The 13,994-nt window shown below is 43.2% G+C and overlaps 1 protein-coding gene across 10 annotated transcripts in view; it reads left to right on the forward strand.

Annotated features, from left to right (window-relative positions):
• agrn (agrin) overlaps positions 1–13,994 on the forward strand; it is a 279,791-nt gene that overhangs the window by 243,844 nt on the left and 21,953 nt on the right. For all 10 annotated transcript variants that reach the window (XM_036988106.1, XM_036988109.1, XM_036988110.1 and 7 more), the window contains 8 exons: positions 1,156–1,283; positions 2,778–2,892; positions 4,405–4,524; positions 4,727–5,068; positions 6,192–6,384; positions 9,916–10,131; positions 10,720–10,949; positions 12,215–12,349. In XM_036988106.1, coding sequence (XP_036844001.1) covers positions 1,156–1,283; positions 2,778–2,892; positions 4,405–4,524; positions 4,727–5,068; positions 6,192–6,384; positions 9,916–10,131; positions 10,720–10,949; positions 12,215–12,349 — 1,479 coding nt within the window. The remainder of the gene's footprint in view (positions 1–1,155; positions 1,284–2,777; positions 2,893–4,404; positions 4,525–4,726; positions 5,069–6,191; positions 6,385–9,915; positions 10,132–10,719; positions 10,950–12,214; positions 12,350–13,994) is intronic.

The raw sequence follows: 13,994 nt of genomic DNA on the forward strand, positions 1-13,994 counted from the left end.
CTTTGTTGACACATCATTTAACCATCTGAAAAGTGTAGTACAGTATGTTATGCTAAGTTGTATATATTTGAATGAAATGTGCATGGTTTCCCATGTAATACTACACTTCCAATGCAAGTTGCAAGAGGCGAGTTAAAGTCATAGTCATCCCTCTCTTCGTCCGTCATGGATCCGGCTCGTCTGATGTTTGTCTTCTAGATCTGATCTATCTCTCTCCTCCCGTCTTCTATCTCCTTCCCATCCAAACCTCCCCCATTTGCTCCTTGTCGATAGCCGCCCCGTTAGAATTGAACCGATGTGCGACCAAAACAAGCCCTTATCGTTGTTATCATGCAATTTTAACCAGCCTATGTCAGTCACCGGTTTGGCGACATTAGGAGACAATTATGGCTATCTGTCACGATAATCATACAAGTGCTCTTCCCTTTTTCCCAGGCAAACTCCGAGCAAGGCACCATGATTGATTTGGGCAATTTGTTCGACGATCCACGGCATGAAACCTCAGCATCAGTGCCTCCCCCTCTCCTTCTCTCTTCCTTTATGCTTTATTATACTCTTCTCCTTCACGTTGTCTTCAGTGTCGCTGGCATTGTGTTGGCGGAACAGAAGCGAGAGGCCATAGGGGGTTGATGGGTTTTGAACAGGGAATGGGGATGTTTAAGGGCAAATGGGGGAATGTCTTTGCCGAAGCCAGGGACTTTGAACAGTTTCTTCATTTTAACTATGTGTGTTGTCTGTCTAACTGATCTCTCTCTACTCAGTCCTCCGTGCCTCTGCCAACTTTTGGGACGAGTCTCGGTCTGGTAAACTCCAGTCCATTCCTCCACCCCTTCCGCTTTTCCTCCTCCTCCTCTTCCCTTCTTCTTTCACTCCTCCATATACCACAATCCACACTTTCCACTTTCACCGCGGCCAGTCACAGGCTCCACCCCAACTCCCTACAGCCCCACCCACCCAACCAACCAACCAACCAATCAACAACGACCACACTAACCCTCCTTCCCACATATGCACACACACTCCATCACTAACCCCGGACTGGCACTACCCCAAACGGTCACTGTCTGAAGCTGAGGGCGGGTGGTTGGAGGCACCGCATGCCTTCTAGGCACGGGAAGTAGTGTTTATCTAACATGTGACACCATTTCCTGCCAGCCACCATGAGGTTCAGCGGCTTCCTGCACCTAGACCAGGTGGAGGGCCAGGAGGTCTTCTACACCCCTGAGATGGAGGATCCCAAGTCTGAGCTGTTTGGGGAGACGGCCAGGAGCATCGAGAGTGCTGTGAGTAGCAGCACTAGGAGCCATAGATAGGCTACATTCAGTGGTTCATCGTCAGTCTGTCGAGAAAGTGTACTTTGTCAAAGCTAGGGCTGTGCGCGTGCATGTATGCTACTCGCCTCCAACAGCATGCCAGCTGTTGTATTGGTATCACTGGCCCCCGCCGAGGCCTAATCTACCGCCTCACAACGCTGTGTGTCTGTGTATGTGTGCATCGTACTCCTCGCAGGGGCCAGTTGTGGCATTAGATAGCGACACAATGCCCCCTCTAGCCCTCTGTGTGTGTCTGGTAGAGACTGTGTGTGGATATCACCTAAGGTGAAAACTAGAGAGGGAGAGAAGTGGCCATGTGTCTGGGTCAGTGTGCCGGTGGGGAGATTTTGAGAGACCTGGCTTGTCTGGGCACACACAAGCACACACACTGAATGTAGACACAGATTGGCTTTGCCACACTGCCTGTAGTTCCATCCTCCACACAGCAGGGGCCCCCTGTGCAATAATTCCAGCATGCTATTATGGATAATGGAATAGAGTTTGGAAAGAAGTGGAGTGGGAGTGTTGTCTCTCACCCCCGTACGAGCAATGTTGAGTGAACAGAGGAGGAAGAAAACAGCAGAACTAAGTGTACACTTCAAGATCATTTGACGTGTGGGTTAGCAGCGATAAGCACTGATTCAAATTAGGTCAGGCACTTGGTACAGTAGCGTATGTCTCCCTTATGTTATCAACTTGAGTCGGTCGAGTGAGATACATTATGAATGTTATTCTCTTGTTAGTAGGGAAGTATGAAGCCATGTGGATTGTGTACAGTTGAGCTATTTCCTTCCTGACAATGATTTAGACCTCAGGTTGGGCACCGAAAGCACGCACACACACACACACACACAGACACACACACACACACACACACACACACACACACACACACAGACACACACACACACACACACACACACACACACACACACACACAGTGTGAATCGGAAGCTAAACCAATCAGCAGCCAACGTGCATCACGCTTACCTGACATTTACAACTGTCTCTGAAAAATAACATGTTCATTTAATTATTCCCCAGCTCCAGTTAAATGTCAATTTGTGCACCCAGACTAGGCCCAATGGGGTTCTACACAGTTGTAGACCTATCCACTGACATATGTGCATCCCAAATAGCACCCTACTCTCTATATAGTGCATTACATTTTGACCAGGGCCCGTAGGGGTCAGTGTAGAGCCCCATTTGTGATGTAGATATAGTCTTCCCCCATTCTTCTGGAGAATGAGTTCACTGCACTCAAATTGAACGAGCCACTGCACAGAGGTTATCACCTCGCTCATTGATCATTGCTGGGTATTTATTTGGCACAAAAAGGAACATACGGACTGAAACAGACTACCTGAACTTGTCCAATAAGAAATGCTTGATTTAGTTCTCCTTTGCAAAATGTATTGCTTTGGTGTGTACTAATCCATGTGTGTTTCTTCCTCCCTGGCTCAGCTGAATGAGTTGTTCCGGAAGTCAGAGGTGCAGAAAGACTTCATGAGTGTCCGCGTCCGTAGCCTGGCTCCCAGCAACTCCATCTTGGCCTTCGTCGAGGCCCACTTTGACTCAGGTAACACAGGACAGGACAGTTTTGGGAAAAATCGTGGTAAGAAGAAGAGTTGGGTTCAGTGGCGAAGGTGCATAAAAGGAATTCAGATATGATGTCATCTTTTCCAGCACTATTCATTCATCTTTTCCAGCACTATTCATTCTTAAACTAAGGCGCATGTCATGGTTCAATGTGCCAATAAATCAGCACAATCAACTTTTTTTTTGACAATTTTTTTTATTGCTGCCGTCTTGGAGCTAAAATTGGGATGATATATACTGTGCTAATGCCCATACAAAAATAATAATAACAGAGAGCACTGTACAATACAGCAAACTTTGCAAATGAGGCGTTTGTGGTAAGTACATGGGGCCACCATCATAATACACCTGGAAACTTCAAATCAAACATTTTCTGCAAGAAAATTCCTTTTGGAATTTCAGTTTACTTCCTGAATTGACTGAATTCAAATGGAATTGACACCAACCGTGATAAAACACACTTGTTTACTGTATGGCAAATGTACTGTTATGGCTAATGGTACACATTCTTTAAAAAAGACTGTTCCTAAATCCCTTTTTCAATAATCACATAGTATGCCATCATATATAATGTTAGTGACACTTTTGTTACTGGTTAGGCTGCGGTCTTTATGGAAAGTGTCAAAATGATCATTTCCCCTCAACAGTTATTTTTCCTTTGATACCAAATTAATCTCTCCCTCACTAACATAATTGCTACGCGTTACAACAACACTGAAAGTCATTACATTTTACAAAGCACCTTGGCTTTGTAATTTTAAACCTTGGCTTTGTTATTTTCCTTTTTCTTTTATCCGGAGGGGGGATATATTTGTTATTGTCAGAGCCAAAAGGGACAAAAATAACAAAACGACATCAACAACAACCAAATCCTCAGAGTGAGCTTGGTGGCGTTGTATATTTGGAGCTGGCTTCATTTCAGCCCCTCCCCCCAGAGTACTGTTAGTGAGTACTGTTTTTACCAGATTTTATCAGATACAAATCTCGCCCTCCTCTTCTCTTTTTACGGGCTTCGCTCAGCGTCTTTTACATTCGCACAGGAGACGATGCCATAAAGGCGCTCTGCTCTGGCCAGTTAAAACAGCCATCTGTGGAAAACATTATGAGAACGATTAATCTGAACCTCAGTGAAACCTTGTTGGACGGTTGGAGGACAACTGATCCCCTGGGTGTGTTGTTGTATCATAGCGACCTCGATCGCTCTCTTATAAATTTGCTGTTTTGAGCTAAGGAGAGGGGAATTCATTTTCTATGTTTTAGGATATTGCTCTGCCTGCTTGTTCAGTCTTTCTCAAACCTTTCCTCTGGGACAAGATGTTTCACAGTTCTGTTTTAGCCTCACCTGATTCATTAATCAAGGGCTTGATGATTAGTTGACAAATGGAATCAGGTGTGCTCGCCCTGCGATAGATGAAATACATGGGAGCACATAGAACAGCTGTCCTGGTTGAGTCTTGTTGTGAATGGCCTTGTCTCCCATGTTGTGCCACAGAGACCAAGTACACAGTGGAGGACATCGAGGGAGCCCTGCTCAAGCAGCTGAAGGCAGCCAAGGAGACAGCCATCATGGTGAAGAAGCCAGAGGAGGAGAACATTCGCTTCACCAACTACGGTAGGACAAGCACCTGCAGTATTGGCTTGCATTGTTTACTGTAATTGCAAATATGAAGTGGTATAAGGAGATGAAATTAATAAAAATTATTAAATAAAATGAAGGCATGATTAGGCGTTTTTTGGTCGTTGAATAAAACAAGTCCAAGACTTACGCTCTCCTTGACATTTGTTGTCTCTGAATGTCTCTCTCTCTCCATCAGGCCTCTCCTCCCTCCCCTACTTCACCACAACCACCACTACAACGGCCACAGCTACCACCCCCACCGCCAGCCCCTCCCCCTTCATCACAAGCCGTCCCCCGGGCACCACCCGCCGCCCTTACACCAGCCGCCGGACCACCACCGCCCCCTCGCCAGTGACCACCCCGGCCTCCACTACTACCATCACCCCCCTCCACAGGACCAGGCCTGTGCCCCACCACACCAAGGCCCAGCGGCCCTGCGACTCCCACCCCTGCCGCCACGGGGGCACCTGCGAGGACGACGGTGCCGACTTCACCTGCATCTGCCCCGCCGGGAGAGGGGGTGCCGTCTGTGAGAAACGTGAGTGTGGAGCCCCCCTCCTTCCTTCCTTTGACCCACACACACACACGCAGACACACACACACACAGACACACACACACACAGACACACACCCTAGGTAGTTTCTCTTCAGAGTTTGGGTCAGTGCCATTAATGATCTTTGAAAAGGAGTTGGAATAAAATGCATAAAGTTCAACACAATCCCATAAGAGAACACATTAGGTTCCTATTGATGTCCTGAACTGACAGTGCTGAGCTAGAACTGACCCCCTACCGTGCATTAAAGACAAAACCCAAATCCATACAGCTTATATTAGATTCCAATCTATTTGACCCAATAGACATACAGCATCTACCAAAGTCCCTACACCCGCTATCTTATTAACCAATGAGGTTAGCGACCACTGAGCACTTTACCAATCAACGCTAAAGTAAACTCATATCAAATCAGCGTCTGCTGCGCCGAGCCACAAAATCAAGCTTGGAGTGCCGTCGGAGCACTCTGAGCTTTCTCCTTTCGTTTCTCCCCTTTGGTGGTCTCTGATAAGGAACCACCTCACACAGCTGCATCTTAACATAATTGACCCTAATTTCTTTGATAGGGATTAGTTGGTAGAAATCAGTGTGTGTTTGAGTCGGAGTGTGTGTGAGTGGCTAAGTGACGGCTGCGGCACAACACCGTAGCCTCCCTTGGATCAATCAAATCATTAGATGAGAGGATTTCATCAACCACCATTCTCCCTAGACGGAGAGAGGCGGCTCAGGAGTCGAGTTTGGCGAAAAGGATGAGAATGATGATATAATAGTGTGTGTGTGTGTACAAAAATCTGATTATAAAGTCGAAAGTACGTCATCATGCTGTCTTTTCCTCCCTGACGATACACACCAGCACACATTCTGTTAGCCACGGGTTCTCTCCTTCCATCTGTTTGTTGGGCCAGAATAGCTGAACTAGGCTCTTGTCTCCAACTGTTTAACATGTACCAACCATAGAGTTGGAAAGAGGGCCCACACCTTATCTTTGCCATTGTCGCTTCTGCCACAGGCTTTATGGTTAGCGTGTTTACCTCTATCCAACTCTATGGTACGAACATTACACCTTATACAGTATGTGACACCCTCCCATCGCCCCTGTTTTCTTAGTGATCAAGTACTTCATTCCGTCGTTCGGGGGTAAGTCCTACCTGGCCTTTGACACCATGAAGGCTTACCACACGGTCCGCATCGCCATGGAATTCAGGGCCGCCGAGATGACGGGCATCCTCCTCTTCAACGGCCAGGACGGCAAGAAGGACTTCCTGTCTCTCACCCTGGTCAACGGCAAGGTGGAGCTCAAGTGAGTTGACGGGAGGAGGGGATGAAACAGAAAGTAATAAACCAGGAAGAGATTCAGTTAACAGGGATGTGAAAACAGTGAGCTGTAGATGGACCCAGAACGACATAAGCTTGGTTTTATTTGGGATGAATGAAGGGGTAGAGGCTAAAATGAGACAACTTTTAATCTTTTTTTTCACACACATGCACACACTCTTGCTCTATTCACACGTGTCTTAATATGTGAATCTCTCTCTCTCTCTATTCACACATGTGTATTAATACATTAATCTCTCTTTATTTACACATGTGTATTAATACGTGAATCTCTTCTCTATTTACACATGTGTATTAATACGTGAATCTCTCTCTATTTACACGTGTATTAATATTGAATCTCTCTCTCTCTATTTACACGTGTATTAATACGTGAATCTCTCTATTTACACATGTATATTAATACATGAATCTCTCTCTCTCTATTCAGAAATGTGTATTACTACATGAATCTCTCTCTCTATTCAGAAATGTGTATTAATACATGAATCTCTCTCTCTATTCAGAAATGTGTATTACTACATGAATCTCTCTATTCAGAAATGTGTATTAATACATGAATCTCTCTCTCTATTCAGAAATGTGTATTAATACATGAATCTCTCTCTCTCTCTATTCAGAAATGTGTATTACTACATGAATCTCTCTCTCTATTCAGAAATGTGTATTAATACATGAATCTCTCTCTCTCTCTATTCAGAAATGTGTATTACTACATGAATCTCTCTCTCTATTCAGAAATGTGTATTAATACATGAATCTCTCTCTCTCTATTCAGAAATGTGTATTACTACATGAATCTCTCTCTCTATTCAGAAATGTGTATTAATACATGAATCTCTCTCTCTATTCAGAAATGTGTATTACTACATGAATCTCTCTATTCAGAAATGTGTATTAATACATGAATCTCTCTCTCTATTCAGAAATGTGTATTAATACATGAATCTCTCTCTCTCTCTATTCAGAAATGTGTATTACTACATGAATCTCTCTCTCTATTCAGAAATGTGTATTAATACATGAATCTCTCTCTCTATTCAGAAATGTGTATTACTACATGAATCTCTCTATTCAGAAATGTGTATTAATACATGAATCTCTCTCTCTATTCAGAAATGTGTATTAATACATGAATCTCTCTCTCTATTCAGAAATGTGTATTACTACATGAATCTCTCTATTCAGAAATGTGTATTACTACATGAATCTCTCTATTCAGAAATGTGTATTACTACATGAATCTCTCTCTCTCTCTCTCTATTCAGAAATGTGTATTACTACATGAATCTCTCTCTCTCTCTATTCAGAAATGTGTATTACTACATGAATCTCTCTATTCAGAAATGTGTATTACTACATGAATCTCTCTATTCAGAAATGTGTATTACTACATGAATCTCTCTCTCTCTCTATTCAGAAATGTGTATTAATACATGAATCTCTCTCTCTCTCTATTCAGAAATGTGTATTACTACATGAATCTCTCTATTCAGAAATGTGTATTACTACATGAATTTCTCTCTCTATTCAGAAATGTGTATTAATACATGAATCTCTCTCTCTATTCAGAAATGTGTATTAATACATGAATCTGTCTCTCTATTCAGAAATGTGTATTAATACATGAATCTATCTCTCTCTATTCAGAAATGTGTATTACTACATGAATCTCTCTCTCTATTCAGAAATGTGTATTAATACATGAATCTCTCTCTCTATTCAGAAATGTGTATTACTACATGAATCTCTCTCTCTATTCAGAAATGTGTATTAATACATGAAATCTCTCTCTATTCAGAAATGTGTATTAATACATGAATCTCTCTCTATTCAGAAATGTGTATTACTACATGAATCTCTCTCTCTATTCAGAAATGTGTATTAATACATGAATCTCTCTCTCTCTATTCAGAAATGTGTATTACTACATGAATCTCTCTCTCTATTCAGAAATGTGTATTAATACATGAATCTCTCTCTCTCTATTCAGAAATGTGTATTAATACATGAATCTCTCTCTCTATTCAGAAATGTGTATTACTACATGAATCTCTCTCTCTCTATTCAGAAATGTATATTAATACATGAATCTCTCTCTCTCTATTCAGAAATGTATATTAATACATGAATCTCTCTCTCTCTATTCAGAAATGTATATTAATACATGAATCTCTCTCTCTATTCAGAAATGTATATTAATACATGAATCTCTCTCTCTATTCAGAAATGTATATTAATACATGAATCTCTCTCTCTATTCAGAAATGTATATCAATACATGAATCTCTCTCTCTATTCAGAAATGTATATTAATACATGAATCTCTCTCTCTATTCAGAAATGTATATTAATACATGAATCTCTCTCTCTATTCAGAAATGTATATTAATACATGAATCTCTCTCTCTATTCAGAAATGTGTATTAATACATGAATCTCTCTCTCTATTCAGAAATGTGTATTACTACATGAATCTCTCTCTCTATTCAGAAATGTATATTAATACATGAATCTCTCTCTCTATTCAGAAATGTGTATTAATACATGAATCTCTCTCTCTATTCAGAAATGTATATTAATACATGAATCTCTCTCTCTCTATTCAGAAATGTATATTAATACATGAATCTCTCTCTTTGCACACGTGTATTAATACACAAATCTCTATTAACACATGTGTTAATACATCAATCTCTCTCTGTTCACACATCTCTTGGCAACTGTAAATCAAATCCTTCTTGAAATAAAAGAGAATAGAACATTATGTTAATGTCAATGAGTATCGAGCTCTAAGGATCACAGTAACTTGCTTATAAATAAAATAAAGTAAAGAAATATAATACCATACATTCTCAACCAAGTTAGCTTTAGGTACAAATATGACAGTTAATCAGGTGTGTCTGTGCACCCATGAATCTCAAAACTGTTGCCTTTCTCCAGGTCTACCTTTGTATGCAGTATGGGTTTCTCATATCCAGTTTCCCATATCAACATTAAGCCTATTACTGGACTAAACAGCACTTTTTTCATCGCAGATTATCCATTGAGCATATACACTGAGTGGACAAAACATTAGGAACACCTGCTCTGTCCATGACACAGACTGACCAGGTGAATCCAGGTGAATCCAGGTGAAAGCTATGATCCCTTATTGATGTCACATGTTAAATCCACTTCAATCAGTGTAGATTTAAGGGAAGGAGACGAGTTAAAGAAAGATTTCTAAGCCCTGAGACGATTGAGACATGGCTTGTGAATGTGTGCCGTTCAGAGGGTGAACATGCAAGACAAAATATTGAAGTGCCTTTGAAAGGAGTATGGTAGTTGGTGCCAGGCGCACCGGTTTGTGTCAAGAACAGCATGGGCCAGCATCCCTGTCGAACACTTTCGACACCTTGTAGAGGAGGGGGGGACATGCAACTCAATATTAGGAAGTTGTTGTTAATGTTTTGTACACTGTGTATAAAGCTAATGTTTTGCTTCCCACCCCCAGGTTCAACACAGGTTCGGGCACAGGCACCTTGGTCAGCAAGGTCCAGGTTAAGCAGGGTCGCTGGCACCAGCTGGTAGTGACAAGGAACCGGCGCAACGCCATGCTGAGCGTGGACAATGAGACCCACATCGACGGCGCCAGCCCCCCCGGCACCGACGGCCTCAACCTGGACACTCACCTGTTCATCGGAGGGGTGCCCGAAGACATGATGACAGAGTAAGGCCTGACTTGAAGCATATACATAAGCAAATGTTATGTATGTGTGGTTATATATTATTATACCATGGCATTGTTGAATACTTGTTTCTTATTGGCTTAAAGGGTATTCTAGGGCGTGCATTATTTCCCTAAATGGAACAAATGGAACACATTTCTAGTGGCAAATGTGTTCAATTATAGCCATGGTATGATAATCAAGTCAGGGCTCTATGCGTTCTCTGGAAAATAATGCAACTCAGTGGAAGGTCAGTTCCACTACGCTGGCCCGTCGTGGAACACATCTTCCACATCGTTCATTATTTCCCATAGAATGCATAGCCCCTCAATGATTATCCCTTATGTATTCGGAGAAAAGATGATTGATGGAGAAATAAGATTTTATTTGTTGAGTTATATGAAAACCGTTATGTCAGGAACTCTCCTGTAGTCACATAGTGGTTTATTGAGAAGCACATGCAATGAGCAGTGTATGTTTGTTTTTCTCCGTCGAGCGCCTGTGTGGATTTTTCCTGTTTTTCACAGAGTTAAATAACTGTCGGATGGTTGCCATTCACACACTCTCTCTCCCCCTCCCTCCATCCACAGTGTGAAGGAGAGGACCTCCATCGGTACGGGTCTGGTGGGCTGTGTGCGCATGCTGGACGTCAACAACCTGGTGTACAACCTGCAGGAGAAGAGTGGCAACGTGCTGTACGGCACCGGCGTGGGCGAGTGCGGCAACAATCCGTGCCAGCCTAACCCTTGCAAGAATGGCGCCCCATGCCAGGTCAAGGAGGCCGAGATGTTCCACTGCAAGTGCATCAACGGCTACTCCGGTGAGCCAAACATCTTTCTAACAACGGACCTCCAGTTCACCTATATATCTGGGATCAAATAGGATTTGTTTTCTTTGAAATACTTTGGCTGCTCTTGATTGAGCTTGCCGGCGGACGAAATGGAACCAATAACAACGGATTAGTCCCCAAAGTGCAATCCTCGCCCATCTTGCTTGCACTCCGGTCAGGCTCAAACAAACGCTCAAAAGTATACGAAAGCAAGCCAATACTATTTCAACCCGTCTCTAGGGAATTCCCTGCAGCCAGGTTTTAGCTATCACGTCTTGTATAAGACTTTTAGGTGTGATGCAGTACAGAAACATTAAAGACTATAACCAAATCCCCTCGCCTGGACTTAGCCCCCTCTCGCCTCTTTTAGAGTGGTCACAGTCTGCTAGGTCTAAGCTAAGTGTTGTTAAATGGAACTAGCCACCCTCCAGGCCTAGTGAAGCATGGCCCCTATAGCATTTAAATTATGCTGCTGCTCTCTGCCTCCAGCAGCACACTCCACACACACAGACTAGGAACCAGTTTGAGAGGAGAAATACGGGAGCTTTGTGGCTTAATGATTAGCCTATTTATGAACTTGGTAATGCTAAGACTGGGTATGTATGCAAAGAGGGAGAGACGAGAGGTAGAGAGGATGTGTGTGAGAGGGAGAGTAACAGAGATGGGGGAGATGGAAATGGATAGAGATAGTGAAATAGATGGCTATGGGAGAGAGCCTTTCTTCAGAACTCAGTGGGAGGGGTTCATTACAGCATTCTCCTCGCCTCAGGCGGCTCTGGCTATGGAAATAATGATGGCTGAATTGGGATGTGTCCTGGCTAGTGTAGGGCAAAGCCATTTCAGCCATCCGGGAGCCATTCAAGCTACCTCTCCCACATCCAGGAACTAAGGCTCCGTAAGCATAGCAGAAAGGCAGCAAAGGGTGCTTGGGTCTTTCCTTAATCTGCACATTTAATATTTCTAAATCCTATTAGAAAATGACCTCTTTTACTGAGGAAATCCATCATCATCCTCTTCTCACATGGAATGGAGGCAAAATGGTCTGAAAAGATTGGGTTGTATTTATTAGGGCATACCATAGTAAAGCGTTTCATAATGGGAAATGAAAAAGAGTGTTTCTTATTGGATAAGTTCAGGTAGTTTCAGTCCATTTCTTCACGTTGGTGCCTAATGAATACAACCCTGGTTTTTATAAAAGAAGGTGGTTTGAGTTCTAACTTGAGCTTGGATTTTTTTCTGGTGATGGCGAACTCCAGGTCCGACGTGCGCCGACACCCACAACCCGTGCGAGCCCAACAGATGCCACCCCTTGTCCCAGTGCCAGGTGCAGCCGGAGGGAGGGTACAAGTGCGAGTGTCCCATGGGTCGCGAGGGACGCCACTGCGAGAAAGGTACTGCCACCATCTTTAAAATAAGTATAACCTAGCGTGTGTGCGAGTATGAGTGTATCTGATTTTACATTTGAATGTCATATCAGCCCTACTTGAAAATGTTTCTCTCTCTCCGTGTCGTGACGCTCCATCTCTCCATCCTGCATCCTGAGGGATATCAAATGCAGAGAGAGATGGGCCACCGCCTCCAGCGTCTCCGGTGCACCGAGGAGCATCGCAATTGGCCAGACGGGCGGTTAGCGCAGTCGTTTCGGTTGTTTGCGAGCCTTACCATAGCCCTTCTCCGTCTCTCTCCCGCTCACATGTGTTGTGTTGAAATGCGTTCGCCTCTACTTAGCTCCACTGGGATGCGGGTTGAAGCGCAGGGCCACAGCTTGGGAGGAGATCCTAACACACCGGAGCTCCGTTTGAAGTTTAGCATTAGCCCTTTCAGCGATTATGTTTGCAACCGTTTTTTTTGCTCTCTTTTTCCCCCCACCACATCCACCAAATTCTCATGGATGTTGTCAGAATATAAAAGACTGAATGAAGGTTGGTGTTCAAAAGTGAAGTCTATTTATTCGTTCTTAAGACACACAGGCATAGACACATACGCGCAGTCTCGCTCATACATTCACACACACGTACACAAAGACACACACTCCTAGCCCCACTGGGTTACAAGTCCCAGTTAGCAGGTGATTAAAATAAATTGGGGGGAACTGAAAATCACTGAGGGGAAGAGCGTCTTACGCGCTGAGGGCTTCGATGAAATCAATGAGATGACTAATGGCATCAATTCTCTGCCTGTGGTGATTAATGAAGAAGTCACTCAGCCTGAGTGTCTGGCCAACACAGGTTTTGGATCAGATAAGAAGCCCTCTTTCAGCGGCTTATGTTAAGGGCTGTGCTGAGAACAGTTAAAGGGATACTTCGAGATTTTAGGCAATGAGGCCCGTTATCTACTTCCCCAAAGTCGGATGAACTCGTAGATACCATGTTTATGTCTCTGTCTCCAGTATGAAGGAAGTTAGAGGTAGCATGCTAGTAGATACCCATAGACTTCCAGCCATGCTAGTTAGCGAAACTACCTCCAACTTTCTTCGTACTGGACACAGACATAAAAAACGTATCCTTTAAAGAAAGGATCCCTCAGATCAGATATGAAAAAATAATGATTAAGTGGCGAATGCTTTAAAGGCTGTACTGGGAACATTTAAAGACAGGTGGTGTGGCCAACCAAGCGAAGCCCTGGGTAGACATCGATGTATTGATAAGTATAAGAGTGCCACTCCCTAGTATTTGTCTGCAGACCACCATTCATCCACACAGAGCTGCTGTCCTGGAACTCCATGTGATATTTTCTGTTCAAACCGTCTGTCGGTCTACTTTCCTTACCTTCCTTTACCTTGTCACTCACTAATCATCCTTCCTTCTTTTTTTTCCTTTTTTTTTTTAAAACGAAAGAATGTGATTGTTTCATATGATTGTGTCTTGCTTTTCGTGTATTGTGTAGTTGATGAGTGTGCTTGTTGTTTGTTGATGTGTTAATGCAGGGCTGATCTGCGAAAGAGACCGGGGTCTCACCATTAATAATGGTTCAATAAAATACAACAGGGATCTGATGTCACACACTTATCTGAGTACCTGGACATTCTCTTGTGAC

This window comes from Oncorhynchus mykiss, chromosome 9 (genome assembly GCF_013265735.2).
Source record: "Oncorhynchus mykiss isolate Arlee chromosome 9, USDA_OmykA_1.1, whole genome shotgun sequence".
Classification (NCBI taxonomy): domain Eukaryota; kingdom Metazoa; phylum Chordata; class Actinopteri; order Salmoniformes; family Salmonidae; genus Oncorhynchus; species Oncorhynchus mykiss.